At 37.9% G+C, this 18338-nt stretch overlaps 6 protein-coding genes across 6 annotated transcripts in view; 1 reads left to right on the forward strand and 5 right to left on the reverse strand.

The window, feature by feature from the left end:
- LOC311080154 (uncharacterized protein) overlaps positions 1-13921 on the reverse strand; it is a 32153-nt gene extending 18232 nt beyond the window's left edge. The window contains exon 1 of the mRNA XM_084109933.1: positions 13283-13921. Within this exon, the coding sequence (XP_083966059.1) occupies positions 13283-13905 (623 nt within the window). The 5' untranslated portion in view covers positions 13906-13921. The remainder of the gene's footprint in view (positions 1-13282) is intronic.
- Positions 6-3446, forward strand: LOC311080155 (Fc receptor-like protein 5; the record flags this gene model as incomplete). The annotated part of the gene is made up of 5 exons (XM_084109934.1): positions 6-297; positions 386-649; positions 1176-1433; positions 2112-2210; positions 2992-3446. The coding sequence occupies 5 exons, from the start codon at positions 6-8 to the stop codon at positions 3048-3050; spliced, it is 972 nt and encodes a 323-aa protein (XP_083966060.1). The 3' UTR covers positions 3051-3446.
- On the reverse strand, positions 8319-9469 carry LOC311080193 (histone H2B-like). Its single transcript, XM_084109987.1, has one exon. It carries the CDS (start codon positions 9250-9252, stop codon positions 8878-8880), a length of 375 nt encoding a protein of 124 aa, XP_083966113.1. The 5' UTR covers positions 9253-9469; the 3' UTR covers positions 8319-8877.
- Positions 9612-10126, reverse strand: LOC311080213 (histone H4). Its single transcript, XM_084110009.1, has one exon. The coding sequence runs from the start codon at positions 10114-10116 to the stop codon at positions 9805-9807; it is 312 nt and encodes a 103-aa protein (XP_083966135.1). The 5' UTR covers positions 10117-10126; the 3' UTR covers positions 9612-9804.
- LOC311080172 (histone H3.2) lies at positions 10959-11388 on the reverse strand (the record flags this gene model as incomplete). Its single annotated transcript, XM_084109966.1, has 1 exon — positions 10959-11388. Exon 1 carries the CDS (start codon positions 11367-11369, stop codon positions 10959-10961), a length of 411 nt encoding a protein of 136 aa, XP_083966092.1. The 5' UTR covers positions 11370-11388.
- On the reverse strand, positions 11776-12599 carry LOC311080180 (histone H2A-like). The gene has a single exon (XM_084109974.1). It carries the CDS (start codon positions 12564-12566, stop codon positions 12180-12182), a length of 387 nt encoding a protein of 128 aa, XP_083966100.1. The 5' UTR covers positions 12567-12599; the 3' UTR covers positions 11776-12179.
- Positions 13922-18338: the final 4417 nt, after the last annotated feature.

Raw genomic sequence — 18338 nt, forward strand, 5'->3', positions numbered from 1 at the left:
TCGTGATGTTTTGTTCAGCTGAAGCTCAGGCATCAGTGCGAGTGTCTCCACAGCCGTGGCTGACTGAAGGAGAATCAGTGACTCTGACCTGTGAGGTTTCAGGCTCCTCTAAAGGCTGGACGTTCAGCTGGTTCAGAGATCATGATCATCTGTCAGACAGCAGCAGAGGAGCTGGAGGATCTTACACTCTCAGTCCTGCTGCTCTACAGCACACAGGAGTTTATACGTGCAGAGCAGAGAGAGGACGACCAGCCTATTACACACACAACAGCAGCTCACACACACTGTGGATCACTGGTGAGGGTTTATGCTTGTGCTCATCCGGATCTGTGTTTCACTGCAGTCTCTGTGCTGTCAGTTTTGATGGAGATTTTCCTCTTTTCAGGAGTTTCTGCTTCAGTGTCTCTGGTCATCAAGCCCAGCAGAAGTCAACACTTCTCATCTGACTCTCTCTCTCTGAGCTGTGAGGATCAGAGTAACTCTGCTGGATGGACAGTGAGAAGATACACAGACAAAGACACACACACTTGTGCAAAACAAACAGGATCTCGATGTGTAATCGACTCTCTCAGCACATCTGACACTGGAGTGTACTGGTGTGAGTCTGAATCTGGAGAGAAACGCCATCCTCGAAACATCACTGTACATGGTGAGTCCGGTTTATAATCGCGACATTTGCACTCATTCTAATCTAAATTCTGACAAAAAGTCTATATACATTTTCATATTTTCTGTACAGCTGATCGCAGACTGACATCTGTACAATGGAAATTTGTAACTATTTTACATGTTGGCAAATTGGTGGCTAATGTGTATCAAACAATCCACCATAGGAAGTAATAAAGAAAGCAGAAGTGATCAGCTGTGCCCATGTGACACTGAATAACCAATAAGAAATAAAGAATTAATGCTCCTACAATGCTTACTTTTTTCTAAAAGATAAAAATAAATCCAAACAAAACAATAATTTACTCATAAAATAGTTGCGTTTTGTCATGAGATTTGGTAAAACTACACGACACTAGCAAAAAAAAAGCTCCAGAGGTACAAAGTACAATTCATAATATCAGTATTTTTATTTTATGACAATGACTGTATATTTACAGTATGTATTGTTTTGCTATATTCTTACTACAGTATTTACAGTATTAAACACACATTTCTTGTGTTTGTAGACGGTGAGGTGATTCTGGAGAGTTCTGTTGATCCTGTGATTGAGGGAGAGACTCTGACTCTACACTGTTTACATCGATCTACAAACTCCCCGATCCTCAGCGCTGATTTCTATAAAGACGGATCACTGATCCAGAATCAGACGACAGGAGAGATGAGCATCACTACTGTCTCAAAGTCACACGAGGGTTTCTACTACTGTAACACAGAGAGAGGACAGTCACTCCACAGCTGGATCTCAGTCAGTGAAGTCTTGAACGGTGAGATGATTTTATTTTATTCATGAGCATCTGATGAGATACGCCACACGAATACTAGAATACGAGTCTCTCGCTCTTATTTCTGCTGGAGCACAATCAGTTATTGTTTCACATAACTCACAAGAATATCACATAAGTATATATTAAATCAAATCAAAATATACTAAATATTGTGCCTGCTAACCAATTACAATTGAAATAACACATCATAACCAATATCCTATAGTTTAATGAAATGAACAGTGTTGTAATTACAGCCAATCAACAATAAAAAAAAATTAGATGACTTTCGTGCCAGAATCCATCTAAAAATTAATTACTTTTCATTTGAAAACAGCAAGGAAGGTATCTGAATGTGCTTATATATGTCAGTTTTTTGGGGTGAGGAGTTTTATCCCCTTATAAACATTAAAATAAATGACCAAAAATCTAATTACAGGCAAACAAAAGTGCCATAATGTCTCGTTTTAAAGAATTCTGGCCTCCATTTCATCCCTAAGCCTTGTTTGCTTTCATTAAGGACATGAATAAGAATTAAGGTATTGATTAAACGTTAATGTTGATGTATGAAGTTATCAAATAATAGATGTATGTAGAAGTGTTTAGAATCTAAAGCAAGTTTAGTTTGTAGATTAGTTTGTTTAGTTTGAATAATGTTCTTGTGTTTCTGTTTTTCAGGTCAGATTTCTGTCCTCAAAATCCTCAGTTCTCTTCTGGCCGCTTCTCCGTATCTGCTAGCGACAGTCGTGCTGCTTTACAAATGTTACAGAGCGAGAGGTAAAACTTCTGTCTGACACACACACACACACATGCACGCACACACACACACACACACACACACACACACACACACACTCCCTGTGCATACATTCAGACAGACAGACTAGTTTGTCCACTGGCTGACTCTTTTAGTGTTTTGTGTGTAGCAAGCTGTTACATATTTTACTGCTGTTTTGATCAAGCTAAAGTTTCTCCCAAAATATGACTTAATTTTTATGCCATAAACTTCTATGCTATTTGTTGGAATTTTGTGAAATAGGCAGATCTACAATGTAAAAAACTAAATCCGTAAAATAACAAAATAAGTACTGGCAGCTTATTACCTTGATGGTATCCAGTAATTTTACGGACATTTCCGTTAACCCTATAACACAACGCAAAGTTCAAAAGTCAAAATTAAAATAAAAATAAAAAAAGGAAAATTCTGTTAAATTAATCCCTATTAATCTGACATCCCTATTTTTATGGATGTTTTAGGGTGTAATGTTGTGATAGTCCTCTCTCTACAGCCTGACACTGATCACTCTCTATATCTGGTTAGGGTCTTTCTCACTTTATGTGACACTTTATCAGCCTACCCATTCATTCCATGTTTCTTGTAGTATTAGACACACATACACACACACACACACATATATATATATATATATATATATATATATATATATATATATATATATATATATTCACACAGTTAAATTTTTTCCTTCTCTCTTTCTATCTCTATCTGTGTCTTTTTCTGAGTTGGAAATTAATGTTTTTTATGTGTTTTTCCCAGTTCCATCTACTGAAAACCAAAGTCAGTACGCCGTAACAGAGGAAGAAACTTCAATCTGATATTAACATGTTTTAAGAGATTCATAAGATTCATTTTCCATACATAATTCTGTTAACATATTTGATTTATCTTATATCATTTGTCATCAAGCATGATAAATATTATTTTAGTGTGTTATTCTGCTTCTATATGGTCCATATTATTGTTATCATTTAGATTTGTCATAACCTTAAAATAACTAGATTTAGTGACCTTATATCTTTGTAACGTCTGTTCTTCCAATAGTAAAAGCTTGCCGTTTTGTTGGTTTTGGTTTCCCGTTGCCTGTTCGGTTTTGCTTGTTTGAGTAATTTGTAAACATACAGACCAAAGAGTTATTCTGTATCACAGTGTATATATGTAGTAGTTGAAATTAATGCATATATGCTAAAAAAAATAAAAAAAATAAAGTGTAATGTCTTTGTCTGTCTCACATTTGTATCATAATTTGTAAACTATCATCTAAGCGTAAAAAAGTCTTAGTATGTCATAATTTAATGGCATTTCATTGTAAGATACAGAAAGTCCTTTAGATGCTCAGGGACACAAAACTGTTAAAACTATTTGCATCTGACAGCAATTTTATATCAGGCCTAAGAATGAAAATGTTTCTTTACATTGACAGAATGATTCTATAAAGCACAGAGATGTTTTTACTCACAAACATGATTATTTAATTTTCAGTAAAGCTGAGACGGAGAAGTCACAAATATCTTGAAGTTTATTGAATGTGAGGAACAGCAGATACTTTGGCATTTTAACAGAAAAATCCTCCAACAGCAGCAATGCAGCTAATAATATAAATAAGTCAGAGGAATCCTTCCCACCATAGATCTTATATTCAACACATGAGTTTGGCTGTAAAGAGGACACTCAAATAACAGCACATAAACTCTGACACAAGTCATAGATATGTGTATTATTGTACTCTGCCTGCTCCAGTCAGTCTGTGTCTTGTGGAAGAGGTTTTATCTTTAAGATGTGTGTGACCATCATATGACAGTAAATGAGCACACACACACATCTTATTCTAATGATTGTTGGTACATGACAGGAGGGCCTCCACTCAAGCATGAAATACGATGAACAAGTCTAAGAATGCTCCACATATGGTTGAAATACCATCATTGGCCTAGAAGGATATAGTCAAGTTTTATTTATAGAGCACAAGTTTAACACAACCGTAGTTGATCCAAAGTGCTTTACAGTACAATAGAATAAATCAATAAAAAAATAAATAGAAAAGTAGTAGAAAAAAAAGGAGATAAAAATCAAGTATCAAAATCATTCAGTGTATATACTGAACATGCATAACGTAGAACACCGACTAATTTAAAATCCATACACAACATTACTCAAATGCAAGAGAGTAAAAATAGGTCTTTACGCTGGATTTAAAAGCAACCAGAGATGGAGAGGTCCTGATGTTTAAAAGTAAATTGTTCCAGAGCTTTGGGGCGATTGCTGAGAAAGCTCAAACACCTATTGATTTACACAGAGAGCGAGGGACAGATAAAAGTGACTGATCACAAGATCTTAGTGACCTAGAGGCTGTGTATGGCCTAATAAGATCACAAATATAATCTGGGGCCGAACTATGTAGAGCCTTGTATGCAAAAAGAAGGATCTTAAAGTCGACTCTATATTTAATTGGTAGCCAATGCACTGAGGCAATGATAACATTCTGGGAGTCAAGACTATAAAAGAGGAAGGATGCCTTCCCTTCGCTGTCACACTCTGCAGCCGCTCTGTGTGACTGTACGACTGCTGGCCTTTTCTGGCAAGAAAATACACCTCATCAAAGACTACTGGAAATGTTTGTGTCTTATTCAATGATAGAATTGTGTTTGTGTTACACCCCTGGGACGAGGAATAATGAATAATAAGACACAGGACACGGTGTTACTTCCCTCACGTCCAGTGTAATAATGCATTTCTTTTACAAGAACAATAATTCAACAATACATAATATTACAAAGTTATTACTAAATGCAAAATCAGCACTAAATAAACACTTTACACTAATCGACAAAATATCACTGCAAAGTACAAATGCAACTGGTTACTTTAAATACGTGGAACAGGCTGTATTATTCCTCTTATATACATAGAAGCTGAACAGACTAATTAACAAACATGAATTTAATTATTCTAATATTTAACACACCTATAACCACACTGATAGTTTAGCAATTAACATCACTCTTCTCAACTACACAAAATAACATAACATATCCCAGTTATTTATCATTAAACACATCTTCTCTTTAAGTGCTGAACACTGCACATGAACCGTATAGTTGTCTATCACCACCATGCGATGTACACCACGTGATGCAGCTAGCAAAATAACTATAGTGGAGCTTATGTTAAGCAGCACTTACTCAAAACAATAACAATTATACAGACAAATTTGACTTCTAGCTTATTTCTTAGACTACAGAGGACATAAATACAGACATAAAATGCATTAATAAACAGATTTTACCTGGAAAGGGGAATAATGAATAATAAGACACAGAACACGGCGCAACACGCTTCCCTTGCGATACGTCAGGCATAATCAACCGATTCCCGATCAACAGGCGAACTCTTAAACACAAACTTTGAATAGCAACCACATGAAAACAAGGTACAACAATAAATGAGCAGAGTAACTTTTAAATAATGCCGTTTTTGACACGTTATTGTGCTAATGCATCATCTTATGACTCTTTAACTTGAAGACCAAAGTAATCGCTAATAGATCATTCAATCAGGAAATCACAGTGCTATTACTCTTACCAGTATTCTATTTATGGACATGAATTATGATGTGCTCTTCACCCTTTTTTTAAGTACTTCTATGAATTAAAGCAAATTGCTTATTTTCCTCTTTTTTTCACACAGAATTACATATAATTAACTTTTCTGACTGTAAACATTCTCATAACCATTACATTTGCCACCACAGTCTCTAAATAATGCGACTACAAAAAGGAGAAACTACATAAATCTGTTTTAGGTTTAAAACATTTTTCTTTCATTTATTTCAACAGGCATCACTTCATCTGTACCATGTAGTTTGTAATTGCATGGCGTTATGTTGAGTTGGCTCAACGTAAAAATTAAATAAATAAAAATAAATACTGAAGCAAGTAAAAATGTTCTATAAAATAATCTTCTAAAAAATACAGTTCTTTATTGAACCATCCGATTTGTTTTCTCTAAATAGCTTCTTATCAATAGCTTCACTAAATCACACAAAAGTCATTTACCTTGATGACCCAAAAACAATATAAACATAAAAGCAGAAACAGAGTTTTAAGCTCTTTAAAAGAGAATATAGGTGTCTCTTAAAAGAGCCTTTGTGTTCGCTGATGAATGAGGCCTGGATGAGAAAATATTATTTCCACTGAGAGAGTGATGAGATATCAGATGTTTCTGCTCACAAACCTGATTATTTTGAACTTGATTGTCAGTAAAAGCTGAGACAGAGACATCACTATATCGCATGTATTGAATGGATATGGGGAGGCTGCAGACCCGGAGCCGGCAGATATTCGCCTCAGGCAGTTTTACGGCCCTGTTGTTCCTCATGCGTCCAGTAGGGGGAGGCTGTACAGCGACACGAATTGAGGTATGTTCAATAATCTGCTATTATTGTTGTTTAGCAATGATGCAACATTTATTAATTATAAACGCTTAGCTAGATAGAGCTAGGGTAGGTAGATATCAATTCGTTTCTATATATCAATGGATGGGTCTATAATTTATTTCGAAAGACAAAAAGTTCTTGAGGGTCAGGCTGATGTTCTGTCTGTCTCAAACTTAGCCTACCACGTGTAGGTTTAGCTGCTCCTAGTCTTCTCTACTCACTTTCAGAATTAATTTTCTTTTTAATTTTCTTTTGTTGCCTGTCTTTATCTTGCGTGAGATGGCCTCTTCTGCTAAGACTCTGTTTACTCGTTGCATTGAAACACACTCCACATGGGGCAACATTACAGTAGATCTTGGAAATATGTTAACTTTTTTTTTTTTTTTCTATGGTGTGAACATACAAAAGACACATTTATAATAGGCATGTATATGTAAATCACTGTCTCTAAGTAAAGAGTTGAACTGCACACTCGCTCAAATATTTTGATTATTTCCAACGTCATACATGATAAAACCCACATTAAAAACTTTTCCCATATGGTTTGAATGTAGATTCTGGTTTGAGTTGTTTCTTATAAATGAGATGATCTAATTATCTAATTTATATCTTAATATACATTTTTCTTAAAATAGCTCACTGATCTGGACTAAAATGTAGGCTATGTGTGCACTTATGTGTGTTTTATCATACTCTGTATTTACCAAGTTCTTTTTAACTTGCATCTCATAAAGGTGTGTGTTTGCTTTAGCTACTTAAGGAAATTAAAATCTCTCTCTCTCTCTCTCTCTCTCTCTCTCTCTCTCTCTCTCTCTCTCTCTCTCTCTCTCTCTCTCCTCTCTCTCTCTCTCTCTCTCTCTCTCTCTCTCTCTCTCTCTCTCTCTCTCTCTCTCTCTCTCTCTCTCTCTCTCAAGTGCCTGTGCCATTGTACTTTAAAGATCAAAAGCAAATTGATGCAATCCACAGTCACCTGACATCAATTCTGGGCAACACACACACACACACACACACACAAGATAAAATTCACCATAGATGTCCTTTTTTTTAAATTTTATGTTTCTTTTTTTTTTTTTTATCAGTGAGAAGGAGCACTTTGACAACAGTTAAAGAGGAGTGGCAAGCCATAGGGGAGTCATCTACGGGAGTCATCATAATTCATAAATGGTGTTAAATATTTTGTGAAATATGTTTTTGTGAACAACAACATTGTCTCCTTCTAAATGGCCATTGGAATTTTAGAATAGGGATAAATTGTGTTTGTCTTCATGAAATGCTATGTAGGACACTGTTTTGTATGACGACCAATAGAGAATAGTACAGTATTTATCGATGATCCATAGGATTACACAGTACTGTATGTCTTATGGGATAAATATGGTTAATATCTAAATGTAACTTTATATAAATTCACAACATATTTCACTCAGTCTCCTGTATAACCTACGGTGAATATAACTATTCTAAGTCATATCTCATTACTTGTCATCTGATCCAACTATGTGTATTATTAATATTTTAATTCACAAAAACAAATAGTCTTCTGTAGGCTGAGAAATTATTATTTATTTATTTTTTCCCTAAAAGAACAGTAGGCTACTAATAAATGAAGAAAAAATCAGGACCCTTTATTTATGATGGTCATTTCAGATGGAATATCTTTAATAAGACTAAACAGATCAAGCAGTGACATTTTCTGAAGATTTGTGAGCAGCTGCCTACATCTGTTAGGAATTTTCTGTTATTAATCTCAGTTAAAGCATTTTATGATAATCCATGAACATATTCGAAAAGGTCTTCAAACTCCTAAAATTGAGGTGAATATTTGTGAATCTGCTTTAAAAAAAAAAAAAAAAAAAGCAAACTTATGAATATTCCTGTGCCATTTTATTTGTGTAGAAATCTTATGTTCATGTTTGTCACAAGAAACGCAACTTAATCGATGTTCTAAACTTTAACTACAGGATGTTTCATTTTGAGACTGTTATAAAACTCTTCTATTAATAAAAACTATATAGAGCTAAAATTTAGCTGGATTGAATTACATTTTCAACAAAGTCAGTAATAACCCTATGGTAATAACATCAGACAATAACGCCGATTTGTTCTTAAAATTATTATACCAAAAAAGTGCAGAAAAACTAAAGCTCTTTTTAAAGGCAATATGGGTGGCTCTTAAAAGTGCCTTTGTGTTGTGTGTTGAGCTGACTCCTCTACTTGGAGCTGGTGTATTTGGTCACAGCCTTTGTGCCCTCAGACACGGCGTGTTTGGCCAGCTCTCCGGGCAGCAGCAGACGCACGGCGGTCTGGATCTCTCTCGATGTGATGGTGGAGCGCTTGTTGTAGTGAGCGAGACGAGACGCTTCACCGGCGATGCGCTCGAAGATGTCGTTGACGAAAGAGTTCATGATTCCCATCGCCTTGGAGGAGATCCCGGTGTCGGGATGAACCTGCTTCAGGACTTTATACACGTAGATCGCGTAGCTCTCCTTCCTGGACTTTCTGCGCTTCTTTCCGCCCTTGCCGGCGGTTTTAGTGACGGCCTTCTTCGAGCCCTTCTTGGGTGCGGACTTCGCTGGTTCAGGCATGATGCTTCAGTCAGAGAACCTCAAAGAACAATAAAGCTGAATCACTGCAGGCGGGCTTTATCCACTGCTCTATGCTAATATCCAAAGGGAAGTACGGCCTTCTCTGATTGCTAGTTTTCCTGGACCAACCCATATAATGATTTCATTGGCTACATTACAAGTTCCTTGACTTGCAAGACAACCAATCACAGGCTTTAAATGTTAATCCCGCTAATCGCCTCATGTCCTACTACCATCCCCCATTACATCGTGTTACTGCACTGCAGTATTAAATATTGAAAGTACAGTATTGATTATTTCAGTTTAATAAATTTGAAATAAAAAACAATTAATATTACAAAAAGACAGATATTAACATTTAAGTGCCATATAATGACCAGTGGAGAATGTTATAATAACGATTTTGTTACTTAATGTGAACACAAAAGAAAATACTTCATAATCGCATTAAACTCCACTTAATAGTTTTTAACTACTTGAAAACTTGTTCTTTGTATGTGAATGTGGGTGGCTCTTAAAAGAGCCGTTGGGTTTGTCTTCTTCGTGGATCTCTTAACCCCCGAACCCGTACAGAGTGCGTCCCTGTCGCTTCAGCGCGTACACAACATCCATGGCGGTGACGGTCTTTCTCTTGGCGTGTTCAGTGTAAGTCACAGCATCACGAATGACGTTCTCCAGAAATACCTTCAACACACCGCGAGTCTCTTCATAGATCAGGCCAGAAATACGCTTGACGCCGCCACGTCGAGCAAGACGACGAATAGCGGGTTTAGTGATTCCCTGGATATTATCGCGAAGAACCTTTCGGTGACGCTTAGCGCCTCCTTTCCCGAGTCCTTTCCCACCTTTTCCTCTTCCAGACATGACTGCGAATTCAATTCACAAACAGAATACAGAACTGCCGCTGGAGAACAGAGGTTTATAGTCGGCTAGCGGACCTAGTTGAAACCAAGTTCATGGGTGGTTCTATTAAACGTCACTCGACACGCTACTCTCCAACTGGTGTTCACCAAATGACATGGAGCTCCACCTCTCTGGACGTCGAGTTTGACGTAGTTCAGCTCCACCTCTGTGGATATAATGGGTGGAGGGATAGAGTTATGGGTGGGTTGTGGAGGGTAGGAAATGGATATTTGGTTTTCTGAGAATGACTGGATTAGATAGGTGGATTTAGTATGAATGAAAACAAAGGGTAAATAAAACCGAAAGGTGGCAGTAATGCAACTCAAAGGATGCCAGCTGCCGTAAATAATGTAATCCTCTGTGGAAATAATGGGTGGAGGAATTGTGGGTGGGTGTTAGGATTGGTTTGACCGTCTATCTTCAACCATTAAATTACATTCAGAGAGGAGGAGCTGGATCTCACACACTCCACCCAGTGAGAAGCCTCTCCTACACCAATTAAATCCAGTTGTCCTTCCAAGGAAAGCTTTTAAAAAATCACTTCAAGGAACAAGCAAGCACTGTGACATTATGTTCCACATACTATTTATGGAAATATAGTTTAATTTTAGTACAGCTACTTAATGTGACCTTGAATTTAAGAACCGTGTGGTTGCCATTAATTACAAATAAAAATAAATGATTATTTAGCTTTATCAAATAGATGTTTATGTTTAATTTTTTTTTTTTTTTTGCCTTTTTTTATGAGACATTGAGGTGGCTCTTAAAAGAGCCTTTGGGTTTGAACGACTGATAAAGTGTATTTAAGCGCGCTCTCCGCGGATGCGGCGGGCCAGCTGGATGTCTTTGGGCATGATGGTGACTCTCTTGGCGTGGATGGCGCACAAGTTGGTGTCCTCAAACAGACCCACCAAATAAGCCTCGCTCGCCTCCTGCAGGGCCATGACAGCCGAGCTCTGGAAGCGCAGATCCGTCTTGAAATCTTGAGCGATTTCTCTCACCAGGCGCTGGAAGGGCAGTTTGCGAATCAGCAGTTCAGTGGATTTCTGGTAACGGCGAATCTCTCTCAGCGCCACGGTACCGGGCCTGTAGCGATGAGGCTTCTTAACGCCACCGGTAGCGGGAGCGCTCTTACGGGCGGCTTTAGTGGCCAGCTGCTTCCTCGGGGCTTTACCTCCGGTGGACTTACGAGCGGTCTGCTTAGTTCTAGCCATTGTTTTAATACAGTTCAGTTAATACTGTGAACAAGAAGACGACAAATGAATGAATAGTTCACTATAACTCAGCGCGTATTTAAGCCCAGGGCTGCCATGCGCTCATTGGATGGCTTTGCTTCAGAGGCATTTGATTGGTTATTGTCTGGCGTCTGTAAATGACAGTTGGCCAATGGCTGTACGCCTCCTGTTTTCAAGGAAGAGATACGAGTTTGTGGTTCCCGCCCGAATATCCTTTGTTTCTCTTTGTACATGAAAATAGAATAGGCGAAATCAGGTATAAATTTGTACAACAAAACCCGTGATTCATTTTAAAACACTATTGAAAGTGTAGAGTTGGACTTGTGGCACTAATAGTAAAAACTGAGATAAATACATTTCCTTAACCACGTTGTATTTCATTTCTTTGTAATGATAACAATATATCAGTTTAAACATGTTTAGCCATGCCAATAAAACTATATGCACTTTTCATTAATTAAATCCTTAAGAATAGTGTAGTGAGACCGGATAACATTAACATGCTCTAGGGACATGCATTTCTAGTCAGATTTAAAAGAATTAAAAAAATACCGTCATTGAAAATAAACTGATTTATGAATGGAATCTCAGACACTAGAGCTTTGGTTTCCTTAAATGGATCTCTATAAAAACACAACACATTGTATGGTCGTTATATAGTTTCTAACATTGTATAGTACAAGAAGAGTCAATGTAAAAATAAAAATGGGACGAATGTAAACACTCTTTCTTGGAGAAATTGGGTGGCTCTTAAAAGAGCCTTTGGTTTGAAGAGAAGCTTCGGTCAGTCTACTTGGCCTTCGCGGGCTTCTCGGTCTTCTTGGGCAGCAGCACGGCCTGAATGTTGGGCAACACACCACCCTGAGCGATGGTCACGCCACCCAGAAGCTTGTTCAGCTCCTCGTCATTGCGCACCGCCAGCTGCAGGTGTCGAGGGATGATGCGGGTCTTCTTGTTGTCCCGAGCGGCGTTTCCAGCCAACTCCAGGATCTCAGCGGTCAGATACTCGAGCACAGCGGCCAAATACACCGGAGCTCCGGCACCGACGCGCTGGGCATAGTTGCCTTTGCGGAGAAGCCTGTGAACACGGCCGACGGGGAACTGCAGTCCCGCCCTGGAAGAGCGACTCTTGGCTTTAGCGCGAGCCTTTCCACCGGTTTTACCTCTTCCACTCATTTTCAAGAATAGTTACTACAACACACTGTTCAGGCGAAATTAACAGAATGAGTAAGATCAGTGATTTCACATACTGTATTTAAACGAGAGCGCCAGTCGCCTATTGGTTTAGACTGTGATAAGTTTCAAACCAATCACTGAACTTCCCTCCAAAACCCAACCCCCTTTTTGGAACGATCACATGTGTTGACTAGACACTGACAGAAGGGACTCCTGTTTAATAGAAAATTGAAAAAAGTAATAAAAACAAGGATATTATACACTCTTCCTACCAACAGTGCTTCACCTTTCACACACTATATTCTGTGCACATTGACTAGATCTGATACTGTACAGTATTATTATCCTTTTGTAAAATTGGAGTTGAATCACTGCCATTGTTGTTTGTATTGTCACATTTCTCCAGCATATTATTTAGTGTATATTCTGTACTGTTAATCAACATCCTATTTGGACTGTGATCACTGTTTGAACCATCATAAACTTTTTGGCCTTTTAAATCAATTTCTTATGAATAAAAATGGTTTACTTGAGTTTTGCCTAAACTATGTGACTTGTTTAATTGCATGAGTCTAAGTGGTTTAGTGTCACATATCTTGGCTATTTGATTCCAGAATTAACTAATCATTCAAATACATGAGTTTTGCTCTTTACTCGGAGTCAGTGGTTGGCTCTTAAAAGAGCCGTTGAGAAACAAACAGTAACGTTAGATTTATTTCTTCTTGGGAGCTGCCTTTTTAGGCTTGGCGGCTTTAGGTTTTGCTGCTTTAGGTTTCGCCGTTTTGGGTTTGGCCGCCTTTGCCTTTTTGGGGCTCTTGGCTGCTTTCTTAGGAGTCGCTGGTTTCTTGGCCTTCTTGGGGCTCTTCGTTGCCTTCTTAGCGGCGGGTTTCTTCACCTTCTTCGGGGATTTCTTAGCGGCGGGCTTCTTTGCTGCTGCAGTTTTGGGCTTTTTAGCGGCAGCGGGTTTCTTGGCTGCGGGCTTCTTGGCTTTAGGAGCCGCTTTCTTGGCGGGTTTCTTCTTGGTCTCGGCTTTCTGCTTGTTGAGTTTGAAGGAGCCCGAGGCGCCGGTTCCTTTGACCTGAACGAGGTTGCCTTTAGTCACCAGGCTCTTGATGGCGATCTTGACGCGGGAGTTGTTCTTCTCGACATCGTATCCACCGGCAGCGAGCGCTTTCTTCAGGGCGGCGAGGGACACACCGCTCCTCTCCTTGGATGCGGACACAGCCTTGACGATGAGCTCGCCGACGCCTGGACCAGCTTTCTTGGCTTTCACAGCGGACTTCTTCTTGGGTGCTTTAGCCGGGGCGGCAGCAGCGGGGGCTGGAGCGGTTTCTGCCATTTCTTTCTTTATCTCTGATTGGAACTGTAGTCTTACAAACTCTGTCTGTATTCAGCACTGAATGAATAGCGCTCGAGCGTCGCTGCGGTCTTAAATAACACATGAGAACCTCGTAGACTCAACCTGCCCCGCTCGGTGACGCTTGTGTTTTCTTCTCTTACATTTGGAGCAAAACTGGAGCTGTTAAATAGTTTGATTCAGTCAAAACTAAGTGAACACCAAGCAGAGGTTCTGGGCTTTCATTAGAGACTAAAGAACCCGAAGAGGAAACGTTACTTTTGCCTTCGTCAGACCAAATCAAAGACGAGCATCAGCCGCGGGGGAAAGCCGCGTGCAAATCTGAAGTATAGTTTTAATGAAAAAGATGATAAAAGCCTGAACGCGTCATGTGTGTGCTCAGCAAACAGTCTGAAAGAGACTTTAATGAAATCAGCATCAGTGATGAGCGTTAGGAGGCTCTCATACAGCTGTTGTTTTGGGCAGCTTGAAGCACACAACATCATCCGGAGTCTCAAGAGTCTGTCTGTGACTCGTGTCTGGCCCTCATTCTCGGTCAGCAGAGTATATCTATATTTTATGTCATTAAACAAGTTAAATATATCGTTGATGTAGGCCAACATCATATCACGGTCTCCTACGGAACCATGTAAATAGAAATTGTTGCTCATTTAAAGCAAGAGGTTATAATTTAATTTTAACCACTATACATGCTAATTCACAACATAGTCAGGTATGTACAATGGGCCATTATGTTTGATATATTTATTAAGACAGATTGTTTTTCTTTTTTAAATGATGGTGTGAACTGAAATGATGAGAATAATGGATTAGTGTTGAGTTTACAGGTCTCTAGAAGTGTCTCGTCCGGTTTGTTACAGTTTCAGCCAAATCACTGCATCTGGGTCTCCACTCGGATTTGCTCAGACTATAACAGAACAAATTAAATGATGTTAAAACAATTTAAACATTTTGTTTTGCTGCAGGTCTCAGTTTTGTTGAAGTGTATTCAACCTCTTATGCCTAAATTTAGGGGCTTTTCCAATTTGAAAACATCAGGGACTGAGGCCAAAATATGTAAACTAGATCATTAAATGCTGTAAAAAAAAAAATATATATATATATATATATTCACTTTGTTTAATTGTGCCTGTGTGTCATTTGCATTGATTTGTAAAGGGACGATTCTTCTACAGAACACAATATATTACACAATATATAAGTAAGCAGTTTATTGACCATTGACTTTCATTTTACACAATTATTTGCTTTAATGTTCCACAGAAGAAAGAAAGCCACTGAGGTTTGGAACAACATTAGGGTGAGTAAATGATGACAGAAATCTTGGGTGAAACCCTATGACACAAATACTTTGACACACAAATAAGCCTTTAAATGATAAACCTGTACACAATCTACTAGATGCCTTCTGTCATATGTAATATAATGTAATGTAAGTGAGTAATGTAAGTGAGTAATGTAATGTAAGTGAGTAATATAATATAAGTGAGTAGTGTAATATAAGTGAGCAGAGTAATGTTAGTGAGAAATGTAATATAAGTGAGTAATGTAATATAAGTGAGTATATAAGTATATAAGTGAGTATATAAGTATATAAGTGAGCTTATAATATAAGTGAGCAGTGTAATATAAGTGAGTAATGTGATATAAGTGATATTACATTACTCACTTATATTACACTGCTCACTTTACATTACTCTCTTATAATATACTCACTTATATTACACTACTAGAAATGTAATATAAGTGAGTAATGTGATATAAGTGAGTAATGTGATGCAAGTGGGCAGACTAAGATAAAGTTTTATAACTGGCCTATATGAATGATAAATGTTCTTTCCACTGACAGAGTGATGCAATTTCATGACATACATGTTTCTACTGATATGTTGAATATGTATTGAATGTGTGAAAATCCAGGTGTTTTATATTTCAAGCTAACAGATCTCCATTGACATTATTTCTAAAAAACGACAAAATTGGTCAACTTATTATTCTAAAAGAATAGTACTAATAAATAATAAAAATGCCACCAGGACCCTTTGCTTATGATGCTCATTTCAGATGGAATATCTTTAATAAGACAAAACAGATCAAGCAGTGACATTTTCCAAACTGATGTATCCAAAATGGTCAATGTTTATGATAATGTCTTTATTAATATTTCTTTTATTAATTATTCTCTATATATTATCATTCTTTTACACGTTTTTGAGTTCTTTAATTTCATATATACATATATATATTCTTATTAGACCAAAGCAAGCATAAGATTAAGAGGATGTAAGTCTCCTGCATATATATTCATTGCTTTTATTTTGCTCTTCACCTCTACTTCTGCTTCATCTCTTCTACCTCTCCTTTCATTCTGCAAATATCTTCTTTTAACATTCTTTCTCTATACTCCGATCTTCACAGTCTTCATCTGTTAGATATAATACTTTGGATTTTATTAGAAACATGTTTGATATTTGAATTTGTCTATATATATATATATATATATATATATATATATATATATATCACTCGGGAGGAGCTCAGAGTAGAGCCGCTGCTCCTCCACATCGAGAGGGGTCAACTGAGGTGGCTCGGGCATCTGTTCCGGATGCCTCCTGGACGCCTTCCCGGGAAGAGGGAAGGGACTATGTCTGGCCTGGAAACGCCTCGGTGTCCCCCCAGAAGAGCTGGAGGAAGTGTCTTGGGAGAGGGAAGTCTGGGAATCTCTGCTTAGACTGCTTCCCCCGCGACCCGGCCCGGATAAGCGGAAGAAGATGGATGGATGGATATATATATTTGTTCCTGTGCCCTTTTTTTGTTTTAGTTTGGCTGTCTCTAAATAAAAATACAGTAAGGTGCTTTAGATTTGTGGGAAGAAAAAAAATAAGAAAAAAAAAATATATATATATATATATTTTTTTATTTATTTTTTTTTTATTATTATTATTATTTATTTTTATTTTTATTTTTTTTACAGTCAAAGACCCAGAACCAGATTATGATAAATGAAGACCCAGAGTCAGAATTATAATTAAGTGAAGAAAAGTTTTACTGAAGATAGTTTGCAGTTTCATCAGCAGAAGTTCAGTTTCAAGACTCACAAACAGGAGTTTGTAGGCCGTCCCGCTTACAGTTACAAAATTCACAGCATTTATACCCAACACCAAGGTCTGAGCTGAGTCTTTGCTTCAGGTTGAATGATTTTGGTTGGGTAAGAAATATAAACATAGTAATTTTCCACACATATACAGATATACATATATACACTCGGACCCTGAAGTCAGGCACGTCGTGACCTTCCAGGTTGCAGATGTCGTAGAAATTTTAAACTGTATATTAAACTAACCATGTTTCTAACCATATTTAACATCTAACCTTCTCTTTTCAGGCCTAACATGATAACACTTTGAAACACAATGTACTAAAACGTTTTGTCCTGTGTTTTTGGATGTTGTATTCATACCCCTTTGACTTTGGTTGTGTGAGTGTATAAATAACACATATGGGAATTGAAACTAGACAGATGACTAAATTTGAACCTTGTGATTAACAATGAAGTAATCATTAAAGCAAAGTTTGCTTTACCTAGTAACAGAAGGGTTTGCATATGAAGAACCAATCAAATTGTGGGGAAATTATGTAATGCGGTATGACATTTTTTGCCATACCTCCTTATTCTATAAAAACTGTTGTATTCTTGTATACTGTGGGATTTTCAATGGAATTTGTCTGAGATCCTCCGGCCTTGCTTCTTGGGAGAGATTCCCTGAGAACTGCTCGGGAAGATCTCCTGGCCGTGATTAAAGCATTTAGAGGACATTTGCTAAGGTCTGTTTGTCAATTATTCCTGCGCAGGAAGAAATCTAGTTAGGGAAGCAAGTTAGTTAGTTAGACTATTTATTAAGCGTCGATTGGAGACGTTAGGGATCGTCGATTGGAGACGGCCCAGGGAGATCGTCGATTGGAGACGGCCCCGGTATTAAGCGTCGATTGGAGACGTTAGGGATCGTCGATTGGAGACGGCCCAGGGAGATCGTCGAATGGAGACGGCCCCGGTAGACTTAGGTACTTAGTTAGGTTTAGGGAAAAATCCACGACACAGATTTGGGTTGTTGGGTGCCAGACTGTCCAGAACAACAACTCAGTCAATCTCCAATAATGCCAGTGGTTCCTTAACCAGTAACCAACACACAGACACACAGCTTTTCCAAGGTTGAAAAGTAAGGCTTTAACAAAGATATTACCCTTAAACTATAGACTTCAATGACCATAGTTGTCAGGGTATCTAGAAAAGCAGATGCATGTGTTGACACGTTAAATAATAATTCATTTCTGGAAGCCGTACTAAATGAGCAAGCGCCACTGCATTCAGATATCAAATACAGACATTAGAGAATACATAAAAAGAATATTTCAAT

The sequence above is a fragment of the Abramis brama genome (genome assembly GCF_963993115.1).
Source record: "Abramis brama genome assembly, chromosome: 3".
In the NCBI taxonomy this organism is placed as follows: Eukaryota; Metazoa; Chordata; class Actinopteri; order Cypriniformes; family Leuciscidae; genus Abramis; species Abramis brama.